This window comes from Acinonyx jubatus, chromosome B4 (genome assembly GCF_027475565.1).
Source record: "Acinonyx jubatus isolate Ajub_Pintada_27869175 chromosome B4, VMU_Ajub_asm_v1.0, whole genome shotgun sequence".
In the NCBI taxonomy this organism is placed as follows: domain Eukaryota; kingdom Metazoa; phylum Chordata; class Mammalia; order Carnivora; family Felidae; genus Acinonyx; species Acinonyx jubatus.
The window spans coordinates 41,139,715-41,156,681 of NC_069387.1; the positions used below are offsets into that span (position 1 = coordinate 41,139,715).

General features: G+C 45.3%; 1 protein-coding gene across 2 annotated transcripts; it reads left to right on the forward strand.

The window, feature by feature from the left end:
• The first annotated feature begins 6,162 nt into the window (after positions 1 to 6,162).
• C1S (complement C1s) lies at positions 6,163 to 16,101 on the forward strand. 2 transcript variants are annotated; one of them, XM_015061354.3, is made up of 12 exons: positions 6,163 to 6,448; positions 7,409 to 7,520; positions 7,771 to 7,978; positions 8,110 to 8,287; positions 9,399 to 9,524; positions 10,193 to 10,392; positions 10,605 to 10,758; positions 11,198 to 11,313; positions 11,727 to 11,805; positions 12,287 to 12,415; positions 13,448 to 13,522; positions 14,853 to 16,101. In XM_015061354.3, exons 2-12 carry the CDS (start codon positions 7,498 to 7,500, stop codon positions 15,650 to 15,652), a joined length of 2,088 nt encoding a protein of 695 aa, XP_014916840.1. In that variant the 5' UTR covers positions 6,163 to 6,448; positions 7,409 to 7,497; the 3' UTR covers positions 15,653 to 16,101. The 2 variants fall into 2 exon arrangements, with proteins under 2 accessions (XP_014916840.1, XP_014916841.1); XM_015061355.3 differs by having other exon boundaries at positions 6,270 to 6,448; positions 7,354 to 7,520.
• The last annotated feature ends 866 nt before the right edge of the window (positions 16,102 to 16,967 follow it).

A 16,967-nucleotide genomic window follows, 5' to 3' on the forward strand; every position in this document is an offset into this window, starting at 1 on the left:
GGGGGGACACAATCATGCAGACTGTAGAAATTACTGCTTCTTTTCCACGTTTACTTTCTTGTAGCCCCCTCTCCCACTTACACTTTATTCTGATATAGCTACACTTTTTTTAAATGATTTTTTTCATGTCAAAAAAGTGCATCAACAAAGTGATCTTGATTTGGTTTTATTGAACAACGAATTGGTATTTTGGCGAGCATTGTTTATATTCGAATTTTTGCAATAATCCGGACACCCTATATGTAGTAGTAGTGGGATCCTCTTCCATTACTCCTGATGTTTCCTTACAGGAATACCTCCCGTAAGGAAGCTGAGTTCTGTGGGTGCTACAGAGCACTGGGAGAGTAGCTTTCATATGTGAGTGCCCGGCTAAGGTAATGAGTGCTCAAATGGCAAATGCCTGTCTATATTCAGGGCCAAGGAAGAAATTGGAAAGACTGATCTTGAATTCAAGCGGCTTGTTCACAGGCTTGAGAGCGGCAGATTCTCAAAAAATTACTGAGTGGGTTTCAAGGTGATATCTTTTTTTAAAAAATGTGTTTTTAATTTATTTTTTGAGGGAGACAGAGAGAGACAGAGCATGAGTGGGGGAGGAACAGAGACAGAGGGAGACACAGAATTCGAAGCAGGCTCCAGGCTCCGAGCTGTCAGCACAGAGCCCGATGCGGGGCTCGAACCCACAGACTGTGAGATCATGACCTGAGCCAAAGCCAGACACTCAACCGACTAAGCCACTCAGGCACCCCCTCAAGGTGACATCTTTATGGTAGGTAGGCTTTTCTGGCATTGCCTGTGCCCTAATTTGTGAAGTCACCATAATCTATTATTGACATTAAAAAGTGGAAGGAAAACTGGTAGTAGGGTATCTGGCAGAGGTATTGGTCCTTCCCAAAGTGCACAGGCTTCTAAACCTTCACAATGAACCTCAGTTTCAGCAATCTTCTGAGGGTCTTTTTTGCAGCTGAAACAAACATGGGGACGAAGAGAAAGCCTTCCTTAGTGGGAAGGCTTTTCAGCTCTGAGAAATTCCATAAAAGCGGCAAAAGCCACGGAGGCATATGTTGGAAACCATCTGTCCTGTACATCGTGGAGGCTGGATTGTAGGCAAAGCTCACCTATCAGTGCAGCCCTGGGTGTCAGAGGCTTGGGACCAAGGCGGGAAATGGAAGGGAAATGTGTCATATAGAAGGACCCCCATATGGTAAATGTAGAATGCCCAGATTAGCCTTTTCCTAGATGATGTCTTTCAGTGGTGTTTAAGTTCACAAGATATGGATTCCGAACAGTTGGCATAAACCAAGGGGCATTAAGGTGACATCAAAAACTAAGATTTTCTCTTTCCCTCAGATGCTACTGAATTTCTTCTTCAGTCTTTGGCAACATGAAGTACTGGGTTTTGGAAATATAATTTTAATTTTTCCTGGGATGTCTTCTTTGGGGTCTGGGGATGGCTTGTTTTAGAAATTTTGTGGTGGTGGGGCTAGTGTTATGAAATTCTTGTGTCTCATGAACTCTTTGGACTTTCCAAAACTGGGCTCAGGAAAGGTGTGCCTCAGAGCTATCTGCACAGTCTCTGGGATTTTGCAGGAACTAAATCATTGTGGCTCAGGCTGCAGCCACTCAAGGAGCCACACCACCGCTCAGGTATGGAAACCCCCATAGCTGAAACTCAACTGAACACAAATTGGGACTGATGGTTTCATGAGTTTAACTTAAGAACTTTGGGCTTCAGTGCCTTTGGGATTTCTTTTGCAATGAGATTTGGACTTTGATTTTGGAGTTTGATAATGAGAAGTTTTAAAATAGTTGTTCATATTGGCAACACCTCTTTATTGTTGGCATTTTATTGGAATTAAATAAATTTGTTGGAATTCCTTCCTCCTTTCCTTTCCTTTCCTTCCTTTTTCTTCATTCCTTCCTTCCTTTCTCTTTCTTTCTTTCTCTTTTCCTTCCTTTCTCTTCTTTCTTTCTTTCTTTCTTTTCCTTCCTTTCTCTTCTTTCTTTCTTTTTTCCTTCCTTTCTCTTTCTTCTTTCTTTCTTTCTTTCTTTCTTTCTTTCTTTCTTTCTTTCTTTCTCGTTTCCTTCCTTTTTCTCTTTCTTTCTCTTTTCCTTCCTTTCTCTTATTTCTTTCTTTCTTTCTTTCTTTCTTTCTCCCTTCCTTTCTCTTCTTTCTTTCTTTCTTTCTTTCTCTTTTCCTTCCTTCCTTTCTTTTCTTTCTTTCTTTCTTTCTTTCTTTCTTTCTTTCTTTCTTTCTTTCTTCTTTCCTCTCTGATGACACCCGACACTATACTAGTGAGGAGCCTTGGTTTGGAGAGCAGATGCTGGGATGGACAAGAAGCGCCCATCTCAGGAGATTTTCCTGGACGTCAGGTGTTCCTCCACGCAGATTTCGAGAAAACACCATCCTTGATGAAATCTCCAGAGGGCCGCGCTGTGACTGCCAAGCAGCAGGGGTAGGGGGCGCCCTAGGCACAGCAGGGCTTCGATGTCAGGCTTCATGTGGATGGTTAGAAAGCAGCAGCTGTCCCTGCGCATAGGCACACCATCTGGGCCTACCAGGAACTTCTTGAAGTTCCAGGTGACGTCGGTGGGGACACTGGAGACCAGATGATGAACTTGGGGTGGGTCGTGCGCGCAGTGGCGTCGTCACTAGGGGCAGGCAGAGCCTACCGCAGGAAGGTGAAGAAGGGGTGCGCCTGCGCGCTGTTCCCCTGGCACTTATCAGCGTGAAGTTGGGCTCGAACCAGCTACGGCGTGGGAAGTATTCAGGGAATTTCAGATCTCTTTGTTCTTGGCATTCTCCTGATGCACGATCTGCTTGCAAGAGAAGTGGAGCACCACAGGCCTGGGGCCCGAGGTGCGGAGGCAGCTCGTTCATCCCGGACGGTTGTGCCTCAGAGCAACGCCACGTTCTCCTGTCAGCACTTGTCCCGCAGGGAACCCAGGCCCTGAGCTCCCCACAGGCCAGCAGGCACGCAGAGGTCTACACCCAGAGCGGGGCCTCGAGTAGAGAGGCATACGGCGCGGGCTGTCAGGACAAGAATTTCTATTGTTGGAATTTCTTAATACCGTCATTTAATCCCATTGCAGAGCTCTGATAGCTGTCTTGGCTGACAAGGCTGGGTGTAATCTGGGATGGGAATGGAATAGGTGAATTTCCAACCTTGGGTGCGGAATATACTTAATGTTAATGGATTGTTCAGAATCATTTGGGGGGGCTTCTGGGGCCAGTGGTGCTGGAGGACACAAAAGGGGAGCAGTGGTTGGCCTTGGCCGAGTGGAGCCCTCATTAGATTGCTGAGCCTTTCTCCCAGGTAGTCTGCCTAGCTCATTGTATGCTTAATTGTCAAATCTAACAGGTTAAAGAAGAAAAGCCTTGGGAGTGTTGGGGAGAAATATTTGTACTACCTCTGATAGATCTTTCCCGATGGAGAGAGCTCCATGATATGACTCTTGTGGCCACTCCATTCCATCACTCACAGCCCTGGGGAGATAGAGTGATTTATCTACCTGGTAAAGGCAGAAAGAATACGTGGGCATGTCCTTACCTTGGCCCTTCTTCCTCTTGGGAGTGAGCTGTCCAAGGGGAGCACGTATTCTCTATTTGAGAAGGCCTTCCCTGGACTAGCATTGTCTGTGTCTAGAAGGGTAATTCTTTTTTTTTTTTAAAGCTTATTTATTTTGGGGAGAGGGAGGGGCAGAGAGAGAGAGAGAGAGAGAGAATCCCAGGTGGGTTCCACACTGTCAGCGCACAGCCCAGTGTGGATCTTGAATCCACCAACCGTGAGATCACGACGTGAGCCAAAACCAAGAGTCAGATGCTTAACTGACTGAGCCACCCAGGCTCCCTTAGAAGGGTAATTCTAACTCTGGCAGTCAGCCACTATTTGGCTTTTACGCTAGGCTACTTGCTCGATCTTGGCATTTATTGCTATTAGAGATATTACTTTGGGCTCCGTTTGCTGCTTTTGTTTTATTTCTCCATCTCTCTAGAACTTGGAATGGAAAGAGGGATGGTATTATTCAGCCCCTCAGAGACCCTAACATTGTGAATATGATAGTTAGGATTCTGAGTAGCACTAGTGCTCATATCCTAAAATGTACTTCTCATGTTTGTGGTGCTTGGGTAGCTCAGTCGATGAAGCATTTGAGTCTTGATTTCGGCTCAGGTCATGATCTCATGGTTAGCGAGATTAAGCCCCATGTTGGGCTCTGTACTGACTGTGTGGAGCCTCCCTCGAATTCTCTGTCTCCCTCTCTCTCTCTGCCCCTCCCTCCCTCTCTTTTTCTCAAAAATAAATAAACTTAAAAAAACTCCACTTGAATCAATCAATCAATCAAGATAAAATGTCCTTTTCATGTTTATACCCATGTGTGTTAGTTACATTTAATACTAACACGGAAGGTTCTAAATTTGTGGTTTGTATATTAGCATTGTCACCTCAGCTGGGGTTCAGATGGCCCTGAGGATGGCAATAAGCACCATCATTTTTATGACTCCCCAGGATACTGAGAAGATTATGTAACATGTCCCCTGTCACTGTAAGAGTCCTTGGCTTGACCTCTTGCTGACCCAGGGAAGGTAGCAGGGCCCAGAGATGTCCTCACATGTGTCTTGAGATTTCGAGGGGAAAATAAAATAATCTAGTTGGATGGCAAAATTGAAAAGGAGAAGTCAAAACACGGAAGAGTAAGAGAGAGTCACTAACTTTTCTGGTGAGTGTTGAATTCAGAAGGAAAAGGGGAAGGAATCCTGGACAATTTGGTAAGATGCTCTCTTTTTCTCGCCGTGTGCTGATGCATGCTGTGAAGCAGGCTTCGGGCTCTGAGCCATCAGCACAGATCATGACCATGAGATCATGACCTGAGCTGAAGTTGGACGCTTAACCGACTGAGCCACCCAGGCGCCCCTCTTTCCCTGTTTCATTAGAGTCTTCTGACAGCCATGTAAGGTAGGCAGAATTGATGTTATCTCTCTCTGTTTTATACTTGAAGGAGCTGAGAAGTTAGGTAATGAACCGGTCCTGGACCTGTCCTTTGATTCCAGGCCCAGTGCAATCGATTTCAAGGCACGTGGTTTCCCCCAACATTTGAATGCTCTTGAAATCAAGATTCATCTTATAATCAATGATATATCACAGTTTAACTGGCAAGTGTTTATTCCTAGTGGTGTGTAAAAGAAGGGAGCATCTTCCTTCGATAAGGTGTAGATTCACTGGAATGCAGTCACCAAATAGGGGTAGGAAGTAAAAAGGGACACAAAGAGGAGGTGAGAGATCAGGGAAGACTTTGTGGAGGAATCGTACAGCCCGCCGTCCCTTGGTCCCTTAGCTGCAACTTTGAATTCCAAAAGCCTTTTTGTGTTTGTGTGTGTGTGTGTGTGTGTATGTGTGTGTGTGTGTTGTTGTTGTTTGTTTGCTTGTTTTCAAGTTTGACACCAAAACCTCTTTGGTGGCAACACCTGATCTGAACCGATGTAAGGTAATTTATAACTATAAGGAATGTATAAATATCATATTTAATTATAACCAAATTATATAATTTTAGTTATTCCGTTTACTGTGAAGGTCAATATATTTAGCTGCAGAAATATTAATGTTTGATAATGGAGCATTGTCCCAGCCCTTCGAGGGGAGGGGGGAGAAGGTGTTACCTAACATTGGGTCCATGTCCTGCACTGCCTTTCTAAAATCTGTAAAATTCTGAATTTTGAAACCCGTCGGGACCCAAGGGTTATGGATGAGACTGGACTGTATCTGAACTGGGGCTTGATTGGTGGATAGGATTTTGATGCTTGGAGGGGATTTTAGGAAGAGGAAGAGCATCATCCCACACCAGCTCGGGTCTAGGTCTAAGTCATTATCTAACCATTAAATTTGCTTTAAGGGCAGCGATGAGAGGCATTTTTGGTAAGTACTCTCCCTTAAGTCGTGATTCATACACAGTTGGAGGGTTGGAACTTCTGGGTTTGGCTTTTCCCCCACCATATTAATCCCCTCCTTTTCCTACAAGTCACCTGACTTCTGTGAAAACTCTGTTAACACACCCTTTGGCTGAAAAAGAACGTTGGGCAATCGGTGGAATTTCCCTCTCCTCCTTTCTCCCCCTGGAGCCCCAGATGCAGGGACCTCAGTCCTGATCGGAGTATGCAGTTCTTGTTTCAAAAGCAGAGGGAGCTCCAGGATCAAGGCTGAGTTACCCTTTCCCTATGTCCCGGTCTCCCAGCCCCCCCCCCCCCCCCCCGTTTGTTTAGATCAGGGAATTTCAGACATGCACACTGGGGTAGAGACTCATATGAACAGAACCAGGACAGGGAGGCCGGCAGAGGTTCCTGCAGAGGGAGCGTCCAGGCCCTGAGCTGCTCTCCCTGGGAGTCGGCAGGGTCGCCCAGCATGCCCGCTGACACGAGAGAGGGGACTGACCCACTTGCTCCCATCAGCTGCTGAAGGTAAAAACCTTAAAAACGGAAGAGCAGAGCTTTGATGGAAGACAAAAGAAAGGCAGAAAACTTCACATAGGAAGGTTGCGGGCAAAGATGGGGGGGGGTGCTGGAAGGAGCAGAATAAAAGAAGGCAGAAGAGAGGCAACCTATTTCTCTTAGGTTGCCCCCCTCCCCCCACCGCCACCCCACTACTTACCACTGTTTTTAGGGTTAGAAACATTTTTGGCAAGCCTCTTAACTTTGAAAAGAGATCTCTTTTTAGTGAAGGGGGAAAAAAAAAACAACAAAACAAACAACAAACCCAAACCCTGGAAAATTAACATAGGAAATTGAGGGAATACCTTTCCTTTCCTTTTGTGTTTCTGGTCATTCAGCTGCCCTTCTTCTCATTTCCCACCCAACCCTGTGTCAGACCACTTCTCCCAAGGTCACTGCCTTCCCCTAGTAAAAGAAGCTCTTTCCTCCATCAGTGGTCATCGGGAGCACCAAGAGAAATATGTGTGACAGTAAACATAGTAAAGAGAGCTGGCGTGAAGTGATAAGGGGGATCTTTGCCAAAAGAGGAGGGAGAAATGTCCTAGATGGATAGTCATGATGGAGAAAGACGCCTGAAAGCCTGAGTGGAAATGGGGATATTGTTTTGTGAGGGCAGGAGAGAGGCTGATAGAGAGGGGGCAGGGGTGGGGGGTAGGGGTGAAGGAGGGCAACAGGGAAGGAAGAAAATTGGGAGAAAGTGCTTATTCTTTGGGAGAAAAACTGGGAGAAGATCCTGAGAAGCAATGGGAGAAGGATAAGCTCTAGTTTTAGTCTAGAAAATGAATTGAAGTAGAACCAGGGAGGCGGGGAGAGGACAGGCCTCATGCGGTGATCAGTGTGCGGCTTTGTTTAGCTTGTGTGTTATTGTCACGAAGGTGACACTGAACCCCAGGTGACCCCACCACCAAAGAAGGTGCCTGTGTTTGTTAGACAAATACAGCCGGGCCTGCCACCCCTTTGCTCCAAAGTCCAGAGGTGCAGAGAGCCAGGACCAAGAGGCGTACCGCCGTTCACCAGGGATGAACAAATTGCCAGAGATGCGGTAAGTGATCACGAGTCTACAGAGATGTACGTACATGGGCTCTATTCCCTTTATCTTCTCAAGAAGGCAGCTCGGCTCTGAAGCCCAGGTTTTGGTTCAGCCTAGGCCTTTTTGCTTTATTCCAACGAGATTCTCCATGTGCTCTTGCCCTCTTCCTTTCGCCTCCCTTCTGCCCATGACAAATGCTAGAGCACTTCACTAGTCTGCCAGTACCTGGGTCACCCACGTCTCCGTATGTCTTTTCTTTCAGGTGCGTCTTCCTGTTTTCCCTTTTGGCATCCGTTTATGCTGAGCCTACTATGTATGGGGAGATCCTGTCCCCGAACTATCCTCAGGCATACCCCAATGAGGTAGAGAAATCTTGGGATATAGAAGTTCCTGAAGGGTATGGGATCCACCTCTACTTCACCCATCTGGACATAGAGCTGTCAGAGAACTGTGCATATGACTCAGTGCAGGTATATTATAATAAGCGCATAAAGGATAGGGCTGGGGGTGGTGGTGGAATGTTCTATTCCCTCTGTCCCCTTTTCTGACTTCCATGCCAAAATATTACCCTTTCTCAGCTTCCTTTTGATTCTTCTCTTAGATAATGTCAGGAGACTTTGAAGAAGGGAAACTCTGTGGGCAGAGGACCAGCAAGAGTCCCAACTCTCCCATCGTGGAAGAGTTCCAAATCCCGTACAATAAACTCCAGGTGATCTTTAAGTCAGACTTCTCCAATGAAGAACGTTTCACTGGGTTTGCTGCCTACTATGTCGCTGTAGGTAAGGCTCACCCCTCTTTATGTGCCTCATGGGTCCAGCTAAAACATTAGAAGCAGAACAAACAGCAATTCAGCGAATAAGGATCCTGTTTGTAACTCTTTTTTTTTAAATTTTTTTTAACGTTTATTTATTTTTGAGACAGAGAGAGACAGAGCATGAATGGGGGAGGGTCAGAAACAGAGGGAGACACAGAATCGGAAGCATGGTCCAGACTCTGAGCCATCAGCCCAGAGCCCGACGCGGGGCTCGAACTCACGGACCGCAAGATCGTGACCTGAGCTGAAGTCGGACGCTTAACTGACTGAGCCACCCAGGCGCCCCCCTGTTTGTATCTCTTAAGAGGTGTTGACTTGATTTGGGTCTGTCTTTCTAGGAATTGCCTTTGTGAAATTCAAACACGTGGTATCTTAGGGGTGATGATGATAATGGTAAAAATAGGTAATAAATAGTGATTTATTGAGAACCACTATAAACTGGGATTTTAAAACCCAGGAATTTTAAAATCCAGGAATTTTACCTATATTAACTTAAGCTTCACCTTAACTCTTCAAGGTGGGTATTATGATCTCCACTTAAAGATAAGGAAAGAGAAGACTAGGAAAGTTAAGTAACTTGCCAAGAATCACACGAAGAATGTGTGGTATTCAAACCCATCCAATGGCAAACAAACCTTCAAATTCTGGGTGCTTCTGTACCTAACTCCAGGTTAAAGTGAAGTTAGAACATCTCATAAGGCTGAACTGTTGTTTAGATTTAACGCAAGTGCCCAAATCCTATAAAGTGATAAGTGTACTAATTGCTCCTCCCTGAAGTAGACATTTCATCATGTTGAGCCTATAGAGTGTTGTCTCTGGAGCCGAAATGCTCTGTGAGAAAGGCCAACGGTCTCTGGCATTGAGAGCTCCCTTATAGCTGTGCAATGGCAGGGCACAACACTCGAATCATATTTCAGGAGAGTAACACAGAATAATACCATCCTGAAAGGTGATTCACTCATTTATTCAAGTAACAGGCCGTTCCTACCGTTTCTTACCCTTGTAGGGTTGGGTTTAAACTCATTCTTCCTTCTAAGTCTCTGTCCTTGACCTCAATCTTTCTCTGCTTTTTCTAGATGTAAACGAGTGCACAGACTTTGCCAATGCCCCTTGTAGCCACTTCTGCAACAACTTCATGGGTGGTTATTACTGCTCTTGCCCCCCAGAATACTTCCTCCATGATGATATGAAGAATTGTGGAGGTGAGCTTGGCATCAAGAGGGGTGCATGTTCCCTGGGGTTTGGAATGGTTTGAGGCTTCAGTTAGATCTTTGTTGGCCTTTCTAATTTTTTTTTTTAAGTTTATTTATTTTTGGGACAGAGAGAGACAGAGCATGAACGGGGGAGGGGCAGAGAGAGAGGGAGACACAGAATCGGAAGCAGGCTCCAGGCTCTGAGCCGTCAGCCCAGAGCCCGACGCGGGGCTCGAACTCACGGACTGCGAGATCGTGACCTGAGCTGAAGTCGGACGCTTAACCGACTGAGCCACTCAGGCGCCCCAGCCTTTCTAATTTTGACTAGCCTCAGCCTTGCTTTGGCACCTATCTTTAGTTACCCATAAGCTGTGGAGGAGCCCCAAGAGTGGAGGAAGATAAGCCTACAGGGTCAAGTTAGTGAATTGGAGAGGAGAAATAGATGCCTGTAAAGGGTCTACCTGGGGCTGTTCATAACCATGAAAGGCTTTATCATATGCAATGTGATGGAAACTGAGTAGGCATTGGGTATCTCTACTGATTTGCATGGGGTATGTAATTGTGGCATGGGGGCTCCAGTTAGGGATGGTTAGTTCACGAGAAGAGTCACAGAATGGAGCAGGAACTCCTTTGCTTGACCCTATATTTGATTGCCCTTTTCTCTTTTTCTCCCATAGTCAACTGCAGTGGGGATGTATTCACGGCACTGATTGGGGAGATCACAAGTCCCAATTATCCCAATCCATACCCAGAGAATTCAAGGTGTGAATATCAGGTCCTGTTGGAGGAGGGATATCAAGTGGTCGTGACTGTGCGGAGAGAAGATTTTGATGTGGAACCAGCTGATTCAGGGGGCCATTGCCCTGACAGTTTAGTTGTGAGTGGTGAATGATTAGTTTTCCTCCCAACTCACACAGATCAATTTCTCCCCAAAGACAAATTGTCTTTCCTTCTGCCCCTTCTTTTCTTCTTCTCCTTCTTATTTTATGTTACTTTTATTACGTTCTTTACTTTTGTCCCCTCCATTTTACCTACCTGTATCTTTTAGTTCTTTCTCTCTTCCGATTTCACCATTTTGTTTCTTTTCAGTTTGTTGCAAGAGACAAGCAATTTGGTCCTTACTGTGGTAATGGATTCCCTGGGCCACTAAATATTGAAACCAGGAGCAATGCTCTTAATATCATCTTCCAAACTGACCAAACAGAGCAAAAAAGGGGCTGGAAACTTCGTTACCATGGAGATCGTGAGTAACCTATAAGTTGGTCTTTGGTGCTACCGAAGTCCCCGGACAATGTAAAATCCAAACAGGTAGATTGTTGTATGGATAGTTCACCTGAGATATGTCACTTCTTCAGCAAGATCTAAACCTGTCAGTGGTCATTAGAAATGCCTGGACCTCTAGGAATCCTTCAACTGGGCTTGCGGGTACAGATGACGTGGAGTGATTAGTATGTACAACTTGGGGTGGTTTGTTAGTATGTACTAACACAGCTGGGAGGATGAAACGGCCTTAATGACACTTTCTGGAGTAGGTAAGGCCATATTGTTTTAGACATCTGCATTGGAATGTTAAGCATCAGAACTAAGGATGACTGAATGATTTTAGAAAGTGTGAAGGTGATGTAAATAGAATAGAGATTCTCCAACTATTTGGTAATTTGATTCCCCCTGTTCTTTCCAAGCAATCCCTTGTCCCAAAGATGTCACTGACAATTCTGTTTGGGAGCCTGAGAAAGCAAAATATGTGTTCAAAGATGTGGTGAGGATAACCTGCCTGGAAGGGTTTGAAGTCGTACAGGTAAAGTACAAATTTAGGGGCTTCTCCCTAATCTCTAAGTCAGGATGAGCATACTGGAATTATCTAATGGTTTACTGAATGTCCTTGTTTGAGCAAGGTATAACCCCTTTTCCATAAACAGAATACTGCAGGATCTTTAGTCCCTCCTTGTAAGTCATGGAGCTCCTTGGCCAGATTGACATTCTCCTTCTGCTTTCAGTCTTCTTGAGGAAGGGATTCTGATATGCTGGGACAAAGTTGTCTTTTAGCCTCCACTCCTGGGTGCTTTGGGTCATTTTGCTAAGATAAGATGTCCCCAAACTTCTTATGGTCAGGACTCCTCATTGATCCAAGGCCAGAGATAGATTCCATTCTTGATTTTGGCTTCCCATATCTCTCCTTATAAATTAATGGTGATGTGTATTATTCTCCAGGGAAGTGTTGGCTCGAGATCTTTCTATTCTACTTGTCAAAGTGATGGAAAGTGGAGTAATTCCAAGCTGAAATGTCAACGTATGTATCTCTTTAAAATGGGACTTTTTTTTTTCCCTTTCCAAGGGAATTGAAAGATGGGTTCATCAAGATTCAAATTCATGTTTTCCTCTTAGGCTTGTGAGAGAGTGGGTTGGATTTTTTGAAGAGAAGCCAGCCAATTGCCAGCCCAGTTCTGGTCCTAGACTGGCCAGATTAGCAGGCTTCTTTCAAAGAAAGAGGCTGTGGGGTTGGTAGACTTAGTAGCACCAAAGAGGTCCATTCCTGGCTTCTGCAGGGGCCTCCACCAACCACTGAGAAGCTACTACTCCTTATAGCTTTCAAGGGGCTATCTGATTTGGCAGGACTCAGTGACCTGGGGAGATTCAGCCCAGGTGTCCTTATGGATGTGCGGGTGGGGAAGGAGTGAGGAGCATGGCCTGGAGGATGGAACTGGCTCCAATGACTCCTTCTGGAAGGAAGTGGCTTCCCTGACCATCACTCTCCTGCCTTCCTCTGATAGCTGTGGACTGTGGAATTCCTGAACCCATTCAGCATGGTACAGTGGAAGATCCAGAAGATACTTTATTTGGTTCTGTCATTCGCTATACTTGTGAGGAGCCATATTACTACATGGAAAATGAAGAAAGTGGTAGGTTTCTTTGACTAGGGAAAAGAGGAGAAAGAGTGAGAGTTGGAGAGTGAATAGCGCACTCTTTCTGGCTTGGAGAGAATTTGGAGAGGAATGAAGGAGATGGGATGGACTTTATTTATTCTCTTGGCTTGGTCTAGAGATGCAGTTTTCCTATGGGATATAGGATCATCCGTAGAGAATCAAAGAGGTCACCTAGCTCGGTTTCACAACTGTGGCCGGAATTCCCCCTATGATATCCATATTCATGTGGTTATCCAGCTTTTGGCCAATTATTTAACGTAGAACCTATGGGAGTAATGCTTCCAGTGTCAAGTCACCATACCAAATGATTGCTTAAAAAAAAAAAATATATATATATATATATATACACACACACATATATTATATATATATACACACATGTATATGTATATATATACATATACATATGTATATGTATACTTACATATATGTAAATATATATATATATTTAATGTTTATGTATTTATTTATTTTGAGGGAGGGAGAGCGCAAGCAGGGGAGGGGCAGAGAGAGAGAAAGGGAGAGAGAGAATTTGAAGCAGGCTCTGCATTGTCAGTGCAGAGCCTGATGAGGGGCTCACACTCATGAACTGTGAGATCATGACCTGAGCCCAAATCAAGAGTCAGATGCTCAACCGACTGAGCCACCAGGCGCCCCCAAATGCCTGGCTTTCTTGATGGAGGGGACTTGGCAGTACTAGATGAAAGATGGGTTAAGACATAATATGTACCACTTTTTTGCTTTTAATTGAATTTATTTTCCCACTGGAAGCATTTTTCCAATCTCTACCGTAACCCTCTTTCTGCTTTGGGGACTCTTCCTTTCCCTCCTTTGGCCGAATAGAGGACAGAAGGATTATTTCGAGGGTGTTCTCAACATTCTGTTCTAGTTGATTTGATTCAATTCCCTCCTCAAACGCCAGGGTTGTGGAGGCTCTGAATGAAAGGGGGGGATGGAAGAGAGAAGATGTGGTGGTGAGTGTGTCCTGTGTCCCTTGTGCTATTCCAGGGGAGTATCGCTGTGCTGGCAACGGGAGCTGGGTGAATGAGTTGCTGGGCACCGAGCTGCCAAAATGTGTTCCAGGTAATCAGGGCTCAGGGTTGGGGAGAGACCACAGACATAGGTGGAGGTGAGGGGGCCCACTCTCTGAAAGTAGCTGCAGTCTTTTTGGGAAAGGACTTAACACTCTGGGTCTAGCCCAGGGAGGTGGAGATAACACTGGGCTGTGGGCCCGCCAGGGCCTTGGGGAATTCCTCCACCGCCCTGACTCAGGCCAACCGACAGGAAATAGAAAATCAGCCAGTGACAGTTGGTGGCAGAGGGAGGGCCAGTTAAGTTCGGTAAAGTAGATGCAATAAGGGGATAAAGAATTGCTAAAAACAGGGCCCGAAAATTGAGAGTGAGGATTCTGCATGCAGAAACAAGACCAGCTGAATAGCTCAGTTATTATGTAAAAGTCTATATGGCAACAAGATATAGAGGAATAAAAGAAAGGAAGAGTTGCAGACAGATCAGAGTTGAATAGAAGAAGGCTTTCAGGCAAAGCCAGAATAATACTGGTGATCCTGTAGTAACAACAGTGTTATTGAGAGCTAGGGACTGAGCTAATTAATCGCATTTATTATCTCATTCCAGTCCTTGCAACAACCCTTTGAGGTGTTACTAGTTCCGTTTCAGAGATGAGTGAACTGAATACAAGGTCACAGAGTTAGTAACAGGCAGGAGTAGACTTTGAACCCAGGTCTGTCTGAGTCCAAAGCCTGATATTATGCTCAACTCAGAGTCCACTCAGGCTGACTACTGAGGGATTTAGGTAAACTGACTTGGTCTGGAATAAAATTCAGTGGTAATTGCATTCGGTAATGGCAAAATATTCAGGCCTGGAATCAATGGGGAATTGAAATGAGCGATGAAAGAAGAGAACCGTCTCTTTGCCCTACCTCCATGGATTACTAGGAGGGCCTCGGCTGCGGTTAGGACTTCGGTACAGAAGGTGATAAGCATTTGGTCTGGGCGTCAGAAGGAGGTAGAACGCCTGCCTCCTCCATCATCTGTATGAGGAAAGAATTTCCCAGCACTGCCTCCAGTTGGGCCGCTGTCCCCATGTGCTGAACCTAGGATGAAGTGTACCTCTAGAGGGCTGTTTTCATAGTGTGAGGCACTAGCTCATTTGGACTCCTCAGTTCACACACCAGACTCTCTCCCATGAGCCTGCCTGGCTTTGGAAAAGTGAGATGTTTGGTGATTACATTCAGGATGAGTCAGATACTCAGATGGTTGACCAAATGGAGGGTTGGCCCTATTGTGCTAGAGAATTGTGAAGCCCGGCAAGTTTTTGAGTAGTTGGAGGATCTGTAGGAGGCCAATAATTTATTTCTTATTCCCTCTCCACCTTGTTCTTGTTCTTTCCTAGTCTGTGGTGTTCCCAGTAAGCCCTTTGTAGGAAGACAGAGGATATTTGGAGGATCTGTTGCAGATATTCAAAATTTCCCCTGGCAAGTCTTCTTTTCAGACCCACGGGCTGGTGGGGCTCTCATCGATGAGTACTGGGTGCTGACAGCCGCCCACGTCGTGGAGAGAAACCATAACCCAGGAATGTACGTTGGGTCCACCTCAGTACTCCGCTCAGATCTGACAAAAACCAAGATGCTTACTGCTGAGCGTGTGATTATTCATCCGGGTTGGAAATTGTTGGATGACCCAGAGTCACGGAAGAATTTTGACAATGACATTGCACTTGTGCAGCTGAAAGAGCCCGTGAAAATGGGACCCACTGTCTCCCCTATCTGCCTGCCAGGTACCTCCTCAGAATACAATCCCTCAGTGGGAGACCTGGGACTGATCTCAGGCTGGGGCCGAACAGAGAAAAAAGATCATGTGCGCCAGCTCCGAGGGGCAAAGTTACCCATTGCTCCCCTAGAAAGGTGCCGGGAGGTGAAAGGGGAAAATCTTAAACTGGATATAAATGCCTTCGTTTTCACTAATAACATGATCTGTGCTGGAGGACAGAAGGGTGTTGATAGCTGTGAAGGGGACAGTGGCGGAGCTTTTGCTGTACAGATCCCCAGTGTAGAGACCCCCAAATTCTATGTAGCTGGTCTGGTGTCCTGGGGCCCTCAGTGTGGAACCTATGGAATCTACACACGAGTAAAGAACTACATTGACTGGATAAAGAAGACAATGCAGGAAAATAGTCCCCCCAGTATGGACTAATCCATACATACACCACCAGCTTCTTCAAGGGCTATGACCAATCCATTTGCTTTCTGTTCCTCTCAATATTCCCACGATTTCACTATGACTGAAAAAAGACCTGGGAGTGTGATTTAAATAGAACTTGATTGTTGGGGTACTTGGCTGGCAGGAGTGTTTGAACATTACATTGTGCTGGCCATTCGGTGTGGTCTGACTCTGTGGGGGTCCTCTCCCTTGAATACCAACTATGGATAACAACACGAGAAGAATGCTCCTATCTTGCGCTATTCCCTAGTGAGTCCCCTCTCCCCCCTCCTGATGATTGCCTGGCGATACGGTTCTGATTGTGAAATTTATTGTTGGGCATACCCTTGATTTTTTGTTTCCCCTTTACTGTTTGAAGTTCCACTTACCTTATCATACTCAGTGTCTACTATCTACTTGTAATAAATCATGTTTAAAACTCAGTTTTGGCTGACTTGACTTATTCCACATCAGGACCTCAGCCCCAGAAAAGGGCGAGGAAAGGGCTGTTGTGTCATGGAAATTCAGTCATCTAGTAGCTAATATTTAATTGTCATGAAAAGGCAATTCAGATTTTCTCCTCTCTTCCAATTGAGATTTATTGAATATTGTGGGTCAGCACGAATGTCATCAGTACAAGGTACCATAAGGTGTGTTTGAAATTTAAAAAAAAAAATTTTTTTAACATTTTATTTATTTTTGAGACAGAGAGAGACAGAGCATGAACGGGGGAGGGGCAGAGAGAGAGAGAGACACAGAATCGGAAGCAGGCTCCATCTGAGCCATGGGCATGGCTGAGCCATCAGCCCAGAGCCTGACGCGGGGCTCGAACTCACGGACCGCGAGATCGTGACCTGAGCTGAAGTCGGACGCTCAACTGACTGAGCCACCCAGGCGCCCCTGAAATTTATGAAACAAACCCGAACCTCATGCAGAAGTCCACAAACGACAGTTAGAATTGGCTGTTTAAGATCTTTAAGTATAAAATTTTGAGGCATGAATTATTTGTGTCTCTGAAAATTAATTTTCCTTTAATACTCATTTGTATAATACAATATTTTTTGGCATAATACAATATTATGGCTTAATAAAGAAGAAAAGAAGAAATTGAACACGCTCTTATCTGCTTTCCTCGTGGCTTTGATCAGTTGTCAGTCAGGCAACAATGCCTTCTCTGGATTAAACTCTGTGCCATGACATTATAGCTGAAAATTCTGGTGAGGATGGATGGACCCAAAGACTCTCCCTTCTATTCTTTTACAAGGGAGTGAAAATTAAAAACAAACACAAAAACAACACAACCTTCCTC